This window comes from Ambystoma mexicanum, chromosome 12 (assembly GCF_040938575.1).
Source record: "Ambystoma mexicanum isolate Mex_15411 chromosome 12, UKY_AmexF1_1, whole genome shotgun sequence".
Lineage (NCBI taxonomy): Eukaryota > Metazoa > Chordata > Amphibia > Caudata > Ambystomatidae > Ambystoma > Ambystoma mexicanum.
The window spans coordinates 584961122-584978278 of NC_090936.1; the positions used below are offsets into that span (position 1 = coordinate 584961122).

Consider the following 17157-nt stretch of genomic DNA (forward strand, 5'->3'; position numbering starts at 1 on the left):
GCCCTCTCGGGGCCGGGCTCGGCTCTTTATTGCTTGGCGTGTAGCGACGGTGATATGGTGACTGCAGGGGTACCTCGGTGTAAGCGCCAACTTTCGTCTTGCGCAGTCTCTGTTGTCCGTTGGCTGTCGGGTCAGCACTCGGAACAGCTCTGCGTATAAGGAACCTCTGGGGCCACTAGGGCAGGCTGCGATTTGTGAAGGAAATGGAGTGATTGAGCACGCTGCAGACAGAGGCTGGGATTGTGACTGGAGATCTCTGTGTGGGGTGCCACAGATAGTGACGCCCGTGCTCTGCTGTCCCCCTCACCGCCTTGTGTTGGCCTTTTTTCAGAAGTTGCTGGAGGAACACGCTAACGACCCCAAGAAGCTCGCACTGACGGGTCTACCCATCGTCCACTGGCCGAAGAGAGACAAGGTAAGTGTTTTGTCCGGTGTGTCAGTACCTTCTCCAGCTAGTTGATGTAGTGGTCTCAATTACAGGTTCAGGGACCGCCAGCTTGCGTCAATGTTGTCCCGATATGCCTGCGGTCACATGAAATCAGTTGGTGTCTCATGAACGTGCAACGCCAGTCCGTATCGCCAACAGTGTTATCAGGTACCGCCCCAAACTGTGTTTGTACACGGCGACAGTTTACCAATCAGATATGTTTATAAAGCGACTCCACACAGGTCATTTCCCCCTCCTTGCCTTCCCTAACTGGCCCTTTGCGTGAGATGGCATCCTCTAGCAGCATTAGCCGGTCTGTTGCTCGCTCCCTTTATACGATTGTAAAACATCTCTACACGAGGATTGCGACAGCGTTATGTGCCCCCTTGTTTGTTTGTTCTATATTTCGGACGTGGCGGATGCTTTACGTGACAGTGGTACTGTCCCGCCCAAAACTGGAATGTACCCTTTAATTTATGTGGCTTATACGGATGATATTGCTGTCCTGGACCACACACCAAAGGGACTGCAGACACGCAGAAGTTCGTTGAGAAAGTATTCCCTGGTTCGTGACCTTAAGATGAATACAGATCAATATAAGGGTATGTTAGAAAAGGCAGGTATCCTATATTTGGAAGTTAGATGGTCACAGTATTAAACGTTCCATTATGACAAGTATTTGGAGTTACGTTACAACGCCACCTGTCCATGGGGTTTCAACACACGATTTTGCAAGTGAGACACTTGGCTGCCCTTTGCCGCTTTTATGAGCAGCATGGAGGCTTTTCACTTGTACCCATCATCCGAATTTATGGTAGAGTAAGCATACCAGTTATAAGTTGGCTTTCTCATATTAAGGGACTTCTCTGGCATGTCCCGTGTCAGGCTTATGAACAAATACACTGAGTACTTTAGGTTGGAGCTAGGGATCCCAAATAAAGTCACTCTGGTAAAACTTAGAATGGTAACTTTTTTTAATGAAAGACTCATGCGTTGGGCCTTAAGAACCCCAATATACAGAATGCAATGGGAGAGATGGTCTGTTCCAATTCTAGATGTAAATGTATTTGGTATAACAAGGGTTGTGCTCTCTTAAATAAGTGGGTCCGTGAAGGAACTGACTGCACATGGGTTTTTAAAAATGGAAAATGAATTAACGAGTAAGTCCATTTCTTTCGATAAAGAAAATGACACGGCTAAAGTGTTTATCTTCTCTTGCACTGTATAAGGCCACCGACTATTCTGAAGTCGGAAGATAAGTTAGTAATCCTGTGAATGTAGATGTATTTTAATGGTTAGACTGAATGTACTCCCATTGAAAGCTCTTAATACTTTTAACATTTAGAATTTGTATGGTTGTGAATGAGATCTGGATTTCAGCTCTGAGTTTGCATGTTAAATCCTGGACAATTTTTAGAGCTATGCTGTATACAAGTTGTTATGAGTTGTTTGTAAATAGGATAATGTGTTTTGTAGTGTGATGGGCGTTTAAGCTTTTTAAGCAAATACGTGTGTGTGTGTGTGTGTGTGTGTGTGTGTGTATATATGTATATATATGTGTCTGTGTATATGTTCAGTTGGTGGTTAAAAGGTCAGACAACCCCAGACTGTGTTCGGCTATCCCCCAGCCTCCTCTGTACTTTTATGCCAATGGTCTTGGCTTATTGGCTTTTACGTCTGCAGCCATCCCATAGCCAAAACTGTTGTACGCTGATGTACGACCTTAACTGTTGTTAGCTATGGAAAGTCACTTTATCACTTAAGAAGTTTGTATGCAACTTTTAAGTATCTTTTTTCCTAATTATGGTGTCAATAAATTTACATAACAACCATATAAAGAAAGTTATGAGTATGGAGCGCCTGCCGGTGGTGAATTTCTTTAGATTTGCACCAATGAAAAAAAGTTATTAATTTTATCTGGTTTTAATGATTTAAGGAAGACAGTTACGGATGTTTTTATTACTTTATGTTGGGTCCAGTTGGGATGTTGGAAAGTCGGTTTATTTTGTATTTTTGTGTAATTATTGTGTTTTATTTTATGTAGAAATCCACATAAATATATTTGACTGTGTGGTACTTTTGATTAGACTTAAATCTGATCTCTTTTTTGGTCTGAAGAGGTTTTTGAAGAGGCGAGTCTTCTGGCCCGTAGAGAGGAAGTTTACCTTGATTGAATTTGTGAAAATTAAAGGCCTCTTCACACAGATGACGAACTGGAAGTTTGGAAGGTCTTGGAAAATACAAAGAATCGGAAATAGTTACACGCAAAGTCTTATGGGATTAGGAGAACAATGTTACATCCATATGAGATTTATGTTACTAGCTTGGAGCCATTGATGTTCTTGGTCCCCTGCTTAATATTCCTAAGGGCCAAAGAGTATGTAGGTACTGCAACACTCTTTGAAGCATCTGTATATTTTTTCTGTGTGCGCTTTAGAAGTATCGCCTTTCTTATTTTGTACTTGATTAATTCTTTTAATAGAATTGTTATGGTTGCGAATGAGATCTGGAATTCAACTCTGAGTTTGCATGTTAGATCCTGGACAATTTGTAGAGAGGTACTGTATAAAAGTTAAGTGGTAGGAGTTGTTTGTAAATAAGCTAATTTGTTTATACTTGTATAGTTATGTATTTTGTCTTGTGACGGTCTTTTAAGCTTTATAAGCTAATGCATGCTTACATTTATCCTTGGGGATTAGTATGGGTGTTCAGTGGATTCAGCCTCACGTCCCATCTCCCCTCACCTGAACTCCATTGCCAGTAGTTTTGACTTATTGGCTTTTAGGTCTCCAGCTTTCTAATAGCCACAACTAATACAAAGCATTGGCAAAGCCAACAGTTTGGGCTTTTGTGTGGCATGGGCTAAGCATTCACTTGCCAGGCTCGATGGTAACCTCTGGATATGGGGAGTACTGAGTACTGGGCAGATGGAACTGCCGACCTAATACCTATACACAAGCTAGACCTTATGCCTTTGCCAATACTTGTTTTTAACAGGACTTTTTGCGAGGAACAGACTGCAAAGGCATCTATAAATCAGTGGCAACTTTATTAGACTGGAAGCTCCTTTATATCAGCAATCAAGCCATTCACTCGCAGAAGACTGCTTCGAAATAACACTGGTATGCCTATACAGCACACAGTTTGATGTTTGGTAATTTGAGGCAAACGCAGAGATCCCCGGAGGGTGTTTTCTGTGCGGGTAAGGAAATGTAGTAGGTGGCCATGGCTGGGTGAATGACCATTCACGCACAGGCTCACTACACTCATCACATTTATCTTCTGTGTACTCCAATGCAATATTTTTTGGCTTATTGAGAACAACAATTAATCATTGGCAAAGATAGTTTTTTGTGCAGGTATGGATAGGAAATTCCCGTTCACTGGCATAATAATATCCGTCCATATGATTGCAAGACCTGACAAATGGAGTGAGTACCCGGGCATCTAATGTCAGTACCTTTTTGTAAATGCTTTTCTAATATTGATACACCAGACATAACTGTTGGCTTATAAGTAGAGTGGGTGAAGACGTACTTGGTTAAGGCGTTATTATTACACCAGCTGCCTCTAAGCCATTAACTCTAAAGAAGGCTGTTTAGAAGTAACTCAGGCGAAGTGCCGGAAGTACCTCTTTGCCTCCCACGCTGTCCGGACGCTGTGCATTAATTTCTTCTCTGAACGTGCATTTTTACCCGTTCTACAGCGTTACTACCAGTGGCTCCGCCCCCTTGCTCAGGAAGAGGTTAAATTTGGGGATTGCGCGCACCAGGCGAAGTACCAGAAGTACCTCTTTGCCTCTTCGCCGCGGTGTTGCGGTACGAGCGTTCTGTGATTGCAGTGAGGAATGCAATTACGCTTGTCTAAGAGGAATCCACTTCAGCCTGGTATATAAACTCGCCCCCTTTATTGAGAGCGTTAGTTATGACCCCATCAAAGAGCTCCTCGCGAGCCAGCGCTCATCTTGCATCCACGCCTAATAAGAAATCCATGGCTGGATGTCAAAAGGCTCTAAAGGATATTCGCGCTTTTTATAAAGACATCACGGCAAAGGCCCATCTCAGTGGCAAGCCTCCGCTATTGACGACGGTTACAAAATCATTGGTAAATAAAACTAACCTTCCCGCTGCCTGTATTCCAGCCACTAAGGCCTGTATGGATAAAAAAATATGTATCCTTGCAACAAGCCGAGACATGTAAGTTACTAATGCCTGTTATTTCTGTAATGAATGATACATGTGAATTGAATCCATCTAATGTTCCTACTGTTGCAAAAATGCCCTCGCACACCTCCTCTGTCACTGACAGCGCGCTGTTAAAAGCACTTCCTCCTACCGCAATCCCAAATCAGGCAGATAATTTAGAGGCGAAAAGTATGCCAGTTGTACAGGACATTGATCTTGGCAAGAAGGGCTCTGGGTTGTCCGGCCATACGTTACCTGATAACCTGTCAGCCTCGCCTGTATTATTTGTCACGCCTGAACCCAATAGTACGAGTTCACTTGTGAGTGTGTCTTTCATCCACCCTACGCCAAGAAGACCTATCCCCCCCCATTTCTAGCAGGTCTCCGCCATATTCAGACAGGCAGGGGGAGAGAATGTTAGAACCCACCCTGCAGGCTATGAACTTTGCTATTCAAACGCTAGGGAAACTATTTGAGGCCCTTGACACTAAACTAAACAAGTAGGCGGATGTACTAGATCAAATATTTCACTGGCAAAACACCTTTGGGATGGACATCAGGCATGAGTTACAAAAACTAACTTTTCTCAAACATAAAGCTCCAATTTCACACTCAGTATCTGTCCAGACATCGGTATTGGTAGAGAAAACTGATTTTGCTATTCCCTTGATCGAGGGGGATTATTCTCGAAAATATACCGAATGAGAACTTTATACAGAATTGTGATTCTGAGAATTAACCTGATGAGGTTCCGATGGTTAGTCTAAACACCTCAATAACGACGACAAAAAAAAGTGTATACCATCTTCACTCCTGCTAATGGTAGGAAAAATAACAACACACAGAAAGAGAAGTTAACAAAAAATCAAAGTGCCCCTAAAGTGGTAACGAATTCAAGCTCTAAGCAGTTTTTTAAGGCTCTCACACTTCCTAAAAGGAAAAAAAGTGCCATGGTAGCATCTGAAGCCATAAGGAAAAAATATAAACAGCAGATGCATGGCTAATTAATACATCCTGACACTGTATCTGTTCCACCAGATTATGCCCCTCTGAATGCATTGTTGAAAGAAGTGGACTTACAAAGTGCTGCGATATCGAAAAAAGCAAGCATCATTGTCTCTTTTTGATAATACTAAAGTTAGTATAACAGAGTCTAGAAATGAATATGCCCTTCAGGCACACAGACTGGAATTCAGAACAGCAGTTGATGCATATATCTCTAACCAGACATTGACAAGATCAGTGGGGAGGGATCCAAAATGTCCTGCTCTAAACATTTTAGGGGAACAAGACAGAAGAGTGGCCTTTGATAACTCTAGCACTCAGACTCTGGATTATCCCCAATCCAGACTAAAAGAAACACAAATGAGTGTGTCTTCTCAAAAAAAGCCTGTTATATACACCTCTGGCTTAGATAGTGTCTATTGACCTGAGGGAAGGGCAGTCTCAGAAATCTCTCCCTCAAACCCCCTATACCCACGGGATGGACTTAACAGCAGCAATGATGAGGTTAATTGAAACTGCCCTAAAACAAATTCAGGTAAAAACAAAAAGTGAATTACCAAGAGTTCCTCATGGTCGACCCCACAGTGGCTTAGGTCAGCAGATAAACCCATTGGTGAAGAAAAGATTGGAACCATATTCATTGATTCTGGCTTGCAAAATTCTACCCTGCAAGCAATATAATCTTAACAGAAGATCCATTATGGCCATATTTTCTGAAATTGTACAGTTGGAAGACATTAACTCGGCTGATATTGAGTATGTAGAATTTGTGAATTACCAGAATCTTAATACTGTGAGATTATGGTTGAACTCTCGGGTCGTTCAAAATCTCATCTGGTCTGTAAAAACTCATCTCTTTAACCTGGGATTTGAACTTATTGCTGAAAATAACACACCTACCCCGGTTTTGAAAAATCTGTTGGGTCATCCAGTCCCCCAGAAGGGAAAGGTTAACCCCCCAAGAAGTACCACTTGCTCATGTAAATGTACCCAAGAACAAGCATAACTAGTACAGGACCATATGCAATTGCAAATATCGATCTTAAGTTGGAACACTAGAGGGTATATTCATCTCCTTAATAATGATTCGAATCACTTAGGATTGTATGATTTAATTCTTTTACAAGAGACATGGCTTATTGATCCTCCAGTTTGGAATGGATTTTGCTTTCACATCAATTCGGCTTATAAGCCGATAATGGGCAGACCATCGGCTGGGCGGCTTATAGCTACTAAAATTCGAAAGGGTGTGTCATCGGAATTCTGGGCAGCCCCAAATAAACATATGCTTCTGGTAAAGGTTAGGGTTCACGATGTATGTTATGCTGTCCTTAACATATACTGGAACACTGCTGCCATAAGTGATATTGTTTTCTTTGATGATGTCATAATGCTTTTGGATATGGTTGCTCTGGAGCACTCAGTTACACATTTGATTCTTGCTGGTGACCTAAATGTTAACTTAATCTTTGGGAAAAACCAATCTCGAAGGTCTGGTGTATAGATGGCTTGGGTTGACCAAAGCCCATGGTTTACATATGCTTAATGACATATTCAAAGAAGACATACCCCCGAGGGCCACATGGCGTAATGGTCATCTGGAATCAGTGATTGATTACATTTTTGTTAGTACCTCTCTACTGCCCTCGATTGAGAATTTTGAAATCATTGACACTAAACAAAGCGACCATAATATTTTATCAATGAAACGGTCGCAGAAAAAAATCACCACAATTCAACAGTGTCCAGCCCCAAGGAGTCTTAATTGTGAACCCGGGATTTAATAGACTATGATGGTCTGAGGATGCTGTCTATAAATTTAACCAATATCTATCAGAAACAACTGAGCAAAACTCTAGTATTATGAACAACCCGTGTATTCAATATAGTAATACTATGCAGCTCTTTCATGATACAAGAACTAAGGTCAGATCAAAAACTAAACATCCGCATATATTTGACCAAGTTATGAGGACAAAGAAAACCGAAAAATGTGCCCAGTTGAGATTGGCTATGAAGTATCCTCCGGCTGTCAAGAGTTCTATTGATTGCGAAAATAAAGTCAAAATATACTAACTGGGTAAAAAGTCATCGCGCAATTCTGTTCCAACAAGATGGTGCAGGAATGCTGTCCATATTAGCAACTAAAAACACTGCTAAAATGTGGGCTTTCATTAATTGTGCTACAGGGTCTTCACAACTTGCAGCACAATCAAATGTTATGTCAGAACAAACTTGGACAAACCTTTTTATTGACTTATATTCAGTTCCAGAAGGTGCAGCCCCTTTTCAACCCAGTGTTTTGAATGGTCAATTTAAACTTGATTTTGATTATGAGGATATTTGTACTCTCATTAAAACTTCATCTAACTCTAAAGCAGCCGGGACTGATGGTTTATCGAATTATACTCTAAAGCTGCACCCGGAATTATGGGCATCAATATTGTATAACATCTTTACTGCAGTCAATGTAGCCCAGGCTTCAAGAAGGGGGATCGGCAGGCACCTAGTAGCTATCGGCTAATCTCCCTTCTTGATGTACCTGGTAAAATCTTTGGTAGACTGCTATTGAAAAGATTTAATGCGTGGTCCATGTCGGCACAAGTAAGAGACAGCTTTCAATCTGGCTTAGTCTCAGGTTTGGGTACTATCCCAAATATATTGTCCCAGTCATTGTACTTGGCGTTCATAGATTTTCGGGCTGCGTTCGATTCTATTGACCGGGCATTGCTTCACAAAAAACTAAATAGATATAATTGCCCAAACTCCTTAGTGAATATGTTGATGCTATTGCATTCTAACACCACAATGCAGGTACGCCTAACGCTTGAAGGCTTACTATCTGCCCCTATTGATACCTTGAGAGGCCTAAAGCAAGGGTGTCCATTGGCTGCAAGCTTATTCAATTTTTTCATCTATGACATGGGCTCAATTTTCAGCTCTATCTGTTGTGACCCTCCGAAAGTGGGTACCAGTAAAGTCAGCTATTTACTACATGCTGATGATCTGGTACTATTGTCATTAACACCATATGGTCTCCAGCTTATGCTAAATAGATTAAATCAGTAGACGATCTCTAACCATCTGGAAATAAATGCACCAAAATCCCAAGTATTAGTTTGCCATAATACAGGTTAACGAAAGAATAAGAAATATGCTCGGACAATACAGGGAAAGGAACTTTTGGTTGTTGATCATTATAAATATCTGGGTGTTATTATTTCCAATTCTGTTACACCGAAAATTGAAAACTGGGAAACAAATAACAAACTTCAGACTCTGATCTCCCAGACAAGAATTCTTGTTGCAAAATATGGTAAATTTAGCTTCAAACATGCATTGTCTTTTTACCAAATGAAGGCTGTACCAATATTGTTGTATGGTGCTGAGTCAGGAAGCCTGCAAAATCAGCTGTACTGGGACCAATTAGAGGGTAAATACTGGAGGAAGGTACTGCAATTGCCTACTGCACTCCTCTACCTATGATACGTTTTGAGTTGGGGGTATTATCACTCTATTCCCAAATATTGTGGAAAATGTAAGCTTTCCTGAGGAAATGTTTGCTAAATCTTAATGTGTCAAATGTATTGGGCATAGTACCAGAATCGTCAGTCCGGAGCTGTACAGCCTGATACAGCACACAGACCCTCCAGAGACGAGCAGCAGCCCTATTGCAGGTACGCCTGACCTGTGAGCCCTGTTTGCCGCTTTTTGTGCAGCTACAGTGTGGTGCTTCGAACCACCCTTGATTTCCATCGGCCTCCTGCCTCCTACATTGGACTTTGGCCTAGAGGAGACACCAGAAATTCACGATCACGTTCAGCTGTTTTCTGAACCCTGGCAACCCAGTTTGCATTTAAAACTAATGGTCCTGATGAAGATGGCATAAATCCCTAACGCCATTGAAACCGGTCGACCCCTTTCGGTCATGAGGGCTCTCATGACCCACCTCTGATCTCTTGCATACCGACAGAGTTTTTTTCCTGAATGATTTGTTGTAGCACGCTCATCACCACCGAGTGAGCTTAACATTTTTACAAGAGCCACCTTTTAGCCCTCCAGCCTTCCTCCGGCTGTGTTTTACCTCTCCACCCACCAGTGGTTTCTCCAGACGAATTGTTTTCTATCCCAACCTCAGTGACCCACGGGCACCAGTAAAGTTATACACTTTGGAAGGCAAAAAAACAGTTGACCTGCTTTGCAGGTTGTACCCACACTCCAGATCAAGCAGCCCCAAGATCTAATCCACACCTTGTTGAACATTGCTCAACCGTCTGGAGAATACCATTTTTTATCCTCTGTTCATTTTGGACGATATGTGTCTGTCACCGGACACAGCGACCAGTATAGAAGGTTGAGGGACAGCTCTCTCCTCTATATCTATTTAGTAGGCGATACACCACGCGCTACCCAGGGATAGACACCCCCGCCAGGGCTAGGGTGTTCTTCCTTAGGGCTAGGTACGCCAAGTCGGGTGGCCCCTTTTTCCTGTGTTTGAGTGTGAGCACTCCAATTGATCAATTTGTTAGCATACTCACGATGCATCTAGAATACCTGCCTTCCTAGTATAACCGTTGTTGTTGTGTTACCATAAGTTTTCCTTGTTAACGGTTAAAAGGACGATCACGGTTTTACCGTGCACTTTAGCTTTCCAAGCTTTCCCTGTTTTCAAGTTGGGCATAGTAGCACAGTACCTACTTGTTAACACCTCTGGATTTCCTCTTAAGTGGTGCACGCTTTTGTTTACCGAAATGGCCCTGGCTGCTGTAACTATTGAAATCCTACTCACTAATCCAGATTTAGCAAAGAAAAAGATCTTTGAATATGACTGGATTAAAAACTGGGCAGCTTGTAAGACCTACAAGGACTTTGATAGCGCAGTCTTTGGTTTGAAAAAATACAAAGTCCTGGCGGAATACTTAAATAAATGTCCATCTCCACATATACGACGACAATATATGAGAGTCAGATTTAATTTGTGGCACACCCGTGATGTTCTACAGAGGCGAAAACAAATTGCCCCGCATGAGAATTTTTGTCGTTACTGCCTAAATGTACAACAGAATGAAACTCTTCAACACTTAGTTGTGGCGTGCCCTGGTCTTTATTATCTGCGCATGAAACTGTTTCAAAATGTACTTGTCTTCTTTTCTGAGCCGGATGAGGGAACACTTTGGAAATCTCTCTTTACAAGTCCTAGATTGGCTGTGAAGGTAGCTATTGTACATTTTTTAGAGATGATCGTGCCAGATGTTTCTTGTGTATAAATGTATAAAACATCTAAGAAAAGTTGAGAAGTGAGATACAATTATTTTTCTAAAATGCATGTAAATGTATTATTTTATTGATTCTGAAACAATTGTTAAATATTTGAAAAGTTGTTTGTAACAGCTAAACAAATACAAAAAAAGTAACACTGGCAGGCCCTACAGAGCACAACATTTGTTGCTGCATAATGCAGCTAGCTCAGGGATTCTAGGAGGGATGTGTCTTGGGCGGGGAGGACTCTGTTTCCTCTGGCTCGTCCTACTCTTGTGACACCTCCTGGAGGGTCTCCATGCCTGCAAAATTGTCTTGAGCCACTGTTCCTATACCGGGTTGAGTGTATGTGCCTCTGGCTGCTCCTCTGGCAAGTTGATTTAGAGTACATTCGTGGCCTGCAGTCTAAACAGGACAAGAATGCCCTGGCACTGTTCTCTCCATAGGGCCTGGAATGTCTGTGAATCTGGCAAACGGCTTAATGACATGAGCACCTTTCTGTACCTGTGAATGATCTAGAGGTGAGGTGGGGTGTCTAGCCTTATTTGACTGCTGTCTCAAGTGAGTTGTCCGTGCCTTTCCGGTCTTTGCACATCATATGGTTAAGATTTGTACTTCCTAGGTTCCTCTTTCGATAAGGTGCCTGGTTTTTTTTCTACCCTCCACTACCTGCTTTTTGTAATTGGTTGCGAGCATCTTCATGCCCCACCTTTGCACCCAAGATGGTCAGTTTGACTTTTCGGGCTCCTTCCTCGGGGTAAGGACTGCGATTCATCTTGATGATGCCTCCATAGGGGAGAAGGTCTATTCATACCTTCTGGACTGTGCTCTCCTTATGGTGATCGTAGTGTTCGATGAGCAGGAGCCAAAACCAGCTCATGGATGTCGCCAACCGTAAAAAACCGAGCATTCGGAAAGAGGTAACCTGATCTCTGTGACCTGCCCCCCAACTCTACGCAGCTCCATTTCGGCTACGATCACAGGGTTCGAAATCACCAGGACCTGGGAGCTATGGTTAGCTTGAACCAACAGCTTCCTTTTCACTCCTGTGCAAGTGGTGTCATACAAACCTAGCTATGTGATATTAACGATGTATGTTTGGGAATGTATATAAAAGACGATAATGAACACGCTTAAGGGCCATTTAGAGCATAACATGAAATGGACAAAAAGTTAGTTTGCGCAATATGCAAAGTTAGATTTGCAGTGTAGTCTGTACTAGCTCCTGGTTCCCCACAGCTAGCTCCTGCTTAACTGGTTATGCCGGGTACCCATGAGCTGCTTTTTGCTCCTGGTAAACAAATCCCAATTTCGATCCACGTGGCACATTTTGATGTCTCCTTGCAGTTCCCCACACTGCTGGAGTCATGCAGATGCAAGGTGACCGAACGGCACATTTAGAAAAACGCTTACCATCCTCATAACTTGGAACGACCCTTTTCCCTTTGGATAAGCATACCGCGAATATATGACATGTATTGCAAGAGGTCCTTGTATGGGAAGCAGCTTATATCTCTCCCGTTTCAGAAAACCATTTTTGAACTTTACCAATAATTCAACCGGGCATTGTTGGCGCCGGCGGACACAACGCGACCGCCCACACAAGGACGGTGAATAGCAACTGTTTCTATTAGAGTTCAGGCCTTCCAGTGAGGTTTACATCACACTGAAGCTGACGACATGCAGGGTCCACGTCTTTCCTGTCGTCCTGACATATCTCGCCAAAACGTCTCTGCATTTACCCTTGTAGAGGGGAGTACACTCACTTTTATCTGGCGTTGAGTTGTCCCTCAGAGATGTCGACCCCTAGAGTGACCATTAACATTTGACCCATCAAGTTGAATAAGTGAACTCTGATAGAAACTGAGGGTTCCCTACAGAATTAAATTCCCGGACTTATTAACTAGGGAATGTGTTATTTGATCGATACAGATATCGTCCATTGTTTCTAATTGTTCTTTTTTAATTCGCTTAATACCGAAGACCAGTTTCTAAGCGCGAGACCGCGATTCGAAACTGTGTTGCTATGCGTTTACTTGCTTCCAAGACACACGCGTTGCCTCTGAGGTAGCCTCCCGGCCCAAGTGAAATGCAAGATGTATGCAGAAACAAATGTTAACATATGTAGTTGACTCTGATTTGATTTGGCTGAAACCGACATATTCAGCAACTACTGGAGTAAATCAAATAACTTCCAGAAACTTTTTTTTGTTTATTGTATTTCACTTTTCTAGATTGCGAGTAAAGTGGGGGTAAGCAAAGCTTTATTCCCTTTCTTTTCTCGTCCTCTTTATTGTTTGTTTGAGCACTGTCTGATCTATTGCAGCTGAAGTACAAAAAACGGTCACGTTCCTTGTACAATATTTGTAGTAAATTATTTGTATACCAAATATTTGTCTTGGTGTTTCATTTTTGGAACTTTCAGCAGGTGCCCGAGTCTCTACACTATAGCATTCTGTGGTAATGGGACCTGTGTGTGGAGTGCTGGTGATGCCACAGCTCTCTTGTGGAATGTGGTGGCTCTGGCGTTCTGTTAATGACGGTTGGGACTGAGCAGTGAGAGTGGATGGTTGATGGGTGTGGGGAAACATTGTGTCCATACTTGTCTACGTCTCCCTACCATTCTGTAGTGTTTATACAAGCGTGACAGACCATGGACATTAAAGGAAGGTGAAACTTACCTATGGCGGAAGCTCTTCCTTTCACTGGCGACGAGGATGGGATGTTAGGACGGACTTCGAGGATTTTCCATGCAGTGCTGCTGGGGTAAGGGGGGGGGCAGCAGTTCGAGGATAAGATTCCCCACACCCTGGCACTATGGCGCTGGGCGGCCTGTGAACGTCACCGTGAGCAGCTGTGGCGTGCTGAGCATTGCCAGCACGTCAAGGAGACCCAGCCAGCACCAGCATTGAGAAGACCTGTTGCAGGCAGTGTCCAGAGGGTCTGTTGTGCCAGTGAAAGGCATTCAGGACTGTGTGAGCCACATAAAGGCACCCAGGTCCGTGCAGTCAGAGGCGGTGAGAGGCATTGCTCCCATTTCCACTTGTCGGCGTGCCTATGCAGCGTTGGGCGTGCCTGACGCTGCTTATGGTCGCCCCGTTTTTCCTCCTTGGAGCTTGGCAGCTCGGGAGAGAGCGGGCAAGGAGAGGGACAAACCATGAACAGAATGTTGCCGGACTATTGGCTAGGGTTCTGTGAAATTTCCGGGATCCTGCAGAACGTGATCCTGGTTAGTGAAGATGGCAATAGGTGTATCCGGGCCTATGATTATATTATGATGTTGTGTATGTGTGATGTGCCCCATGTTGTTTTGGGGTTTTAGTAGTTTCCAGGGGCTAGAGATGTTGTTCTAAGGCCATTGTTTGTACCTTGTGGTGTTTTTTGTTCCCGCTTTTCCCCTTAGGATTCCCAGGGCGATCTGGAAATGTAAGTGTATGTAGCTTTGGGAATTTGATCCATAGGATTGTTGGTTCATCGTTTTTGTTTAAAATGGATGACACTGTTAAAAGCCATAGGCTTTCCGTCTGCATCCGCTTTTGGGCACGAGGGTGTTATGATTATTGCAAAGGACATTCTTGCTGTGTTTTCAGAGTGACATTTCTTCTGCGTTTTCATCCATACTCTTCGGTCCCGTCCCCTTTCCTCTATACTGCACGGGGGTGTCCATTCCAACGGATGGGAGAGGGAACCTTTTTCACCAGAAAAAAACCTTCTTCCCCTTTAAATTTAGAGGTGCACAGTGGTGCGGCCCAGGGAGTATGCGCTGCCTTGACTCCGCTCTCCAGCGCCACACCTCAGTCCCCTTTTCCGCGTTGACGGGAACAGGCCGAATTCACCAGCTCTCCTGGGTTTGGCTTCGGCCATGTAATTCCACGTGTAAATACTTCTTTGGGTTTTTTTGTCTTTTTATAATTCAGGTACTCGGTCCTTAGGCGTCGCGCTCCTCCCCGGTGCATGCCGACTTCCACAGGGTTCAGCAGGTGTCCATCCTACAACATGCTCTTCCCAACTTCAGACCCCCACACCCCATATTGCCTTGGCCCAGACCACGGTTGGCAAGCTTGTACTGTGTGTGGCTCGCTGTCACCGAAATCACTGAAGAAAAGACTAGCCAGGTGGAGGGAGCTCTTCCAGAAGTCTCCTCCAGAGGACCTCAAGAACTTCGTGAAACAGAGCCAGGCCCAAGGTAGGGCTGCCATTTTCCATCGCACCTCGCAAACGCGACTCCTTCCCAAGTCCTCTCCACCGAGGGAGGGACCGTTCAGGTCCTTGTACCAGCACGTGAACTGAGGCTGCTGCAGCTACCGGCAGAGGGATACTTGGATCCCCGCGGTGGCAGTGTTGAAGGACAAGAAGGTTCTTGTACCGGCAATATGCCAGCGGGTGCGCCTAACGCAGCGCTACCGACCCCCGGGTCGAGGGTGTCGCACCTACCGGGCTTCGGCCCGAGGAGCAGGGTAGGCCTCGTGATCCGCACGCAAGAGTCTTGGAGGAGGCTGGGCCCAGTGAGCCAAGCAACACGTCGCAGGCACGTGGCAAGCAGCTCGACAAGATGGCAGTCGTGCCATACAGAGGCAACCGTCCAACGCCATTCCAGGAGTTCGGCGAAGAAACAGTGTCAATGTGGGACTGGCCTCAACCAGGTTCGTGGCCTACAGCCTATCCTTCTCATGCGCAGGGCAGCTTCCCACTGTGTCCATACGGGCAGGGTATGCAGTGGCTCCCGGCTACCCCGTCGGTACCGCCTACCACCTCTCCGGCCAGTGAAGAGGGGTTCTTCGAGAGGTTCCTCTGGCTCATGAAGTCACATCGGATGGGGGTTATCCTCAAGGACGCAATCAGGGAAGTCCTCCCTACAATGCTAGCAGCACCACAAGCGCCTCTGCCGGCGCCCCCGGCGCAGCTGCTGCCTATGGCCCCCCAGCTGATTCCTCAGGCTGCTCCGTACCAGCCTCCGCCTCCTACTCTTCCCCCGGCCGCGGTCACTATACCCCAGCTTTCGGCTCCAGCTACTCTACCTCCATAGGATCCTCCTGATCCACAGGATACTGATGAGGAGGATCCAGACATGCCATCCTCAGCCAGGGCCTTCCACGAACGTCTCGCAGGGCTGGCGGAGTACCTGGGCCTTCCCCAACCTGAGGTTGAGTAGCCGGCAGAGGGGGTTCTGGCTGAAGTCCTCACGCGACACCCATCTACCAAAACGGGGATTCCACTGCAAACCAATGTCTCCCTGGCTAAGAAGGGTTGGCTCAAGCCCCACTCGGTCCAGTTGGTCAATCGACACCTAGAAGACAAGTACAGGCAGATGGAATGGGATAGACTCTTGCTATCGGCCCACCCTCAGCTCACACCTAAGTGATCGCTGCAGCATCACTATACTCCAAGCCGCAGTCGTCCTCGACCTCCTCCTCTGAGACTCTGCTAGGCAAGGAGGAGAAGATCTTGGAGGCTTACGGGAAGAAACTGTATTCCAACGCGTCCTTGCATCTTCGTCAGGCCAATGCCATGCTGGCTGCCGCTAACCAAAGGTTATGGCGGGAAATTGCAGACTTCCTTCCGGAACTCCCTACTCGGAGCCAATCACGTTTTAAGGAGGGGCTGGCTGAGGCCAAGCTGGTGGCACAGGACCTCATGGAATCCACTGTGGCCCATATTGACACCTCTGGCTGTGCCATCTGTAGCGCCACGGACATGAGGACGACAGCCTGGCTGTGGGCAACTAAGTTCAACCCTGACGTCCAGGAATGCATATTAGATCTACCGTTCGAGGAGGTGGAGGGGGGGGGGCCTCTTCCACTCCTCCACAGACGAACAGCTGGACAAGTAGAAAATTAGCTCACAAACAAAGTCTTTATCCATCTTGACAAAGACATGCCCAAGTCGTACACCCAGCCACAGCAGCGTTCCGACATTGGGCGTACGTGTGGTTCCACGGCTTCCAGGAACTGAGATCCAGGCAGCCTGACTGCTCACTGTCTCAGAACCGGCACAAGCAACAAAAAGTGGGCAGGTGGGAAGTGCTTTTTCCAGTCCCCCTCCTCCACGACAGCCTTCGAGGGAAAGAAGGCATGGCACGTTCCTCCGGGTCCATGTGTCTCCAGTGGGGGGCAGGCTTGCTCTCCATGCACATTTTTGGCGCCTGCCAGAATTTCGCGGACCCCTGGGTACTCTCCGTAGTATGCACGGGGTAGTGCCTACCCATCCCAGCCTCTCCTCCCCTCCACTCCCTCAAATTGAGACAGTAACTCTTCTGGTGGAGATCCAATCGTCATAGAGAGC

The 17157-nt window shown here is 45.2% G+C and overlaps 1 protein-coding gene across 6 annotated transcripts in view; it reads left to right on the forward strand.

Annotated features, from left to right (window-relative positions):
* KDM2A (lysine demethylase 2A) overlaps positions 1-17157 on the forward strand; it is a 1348567-nt gene that overhangs the window by 1003365 nt on the left and 328045 nt on the right. For all 6 annotated transcript variants that reach the window (XM_069628943.1, XM_069628942.1, XM_069628941.1 and 3 more), the window contains one exon: positions 332-415. In XM_069628943.1, coding sequence (XP_069485044.1) covers positions 332-415 — 84 coding nt within the window. The remainder of the gene's footprint in view (positions 1-331; positions 416-17157) is intronic.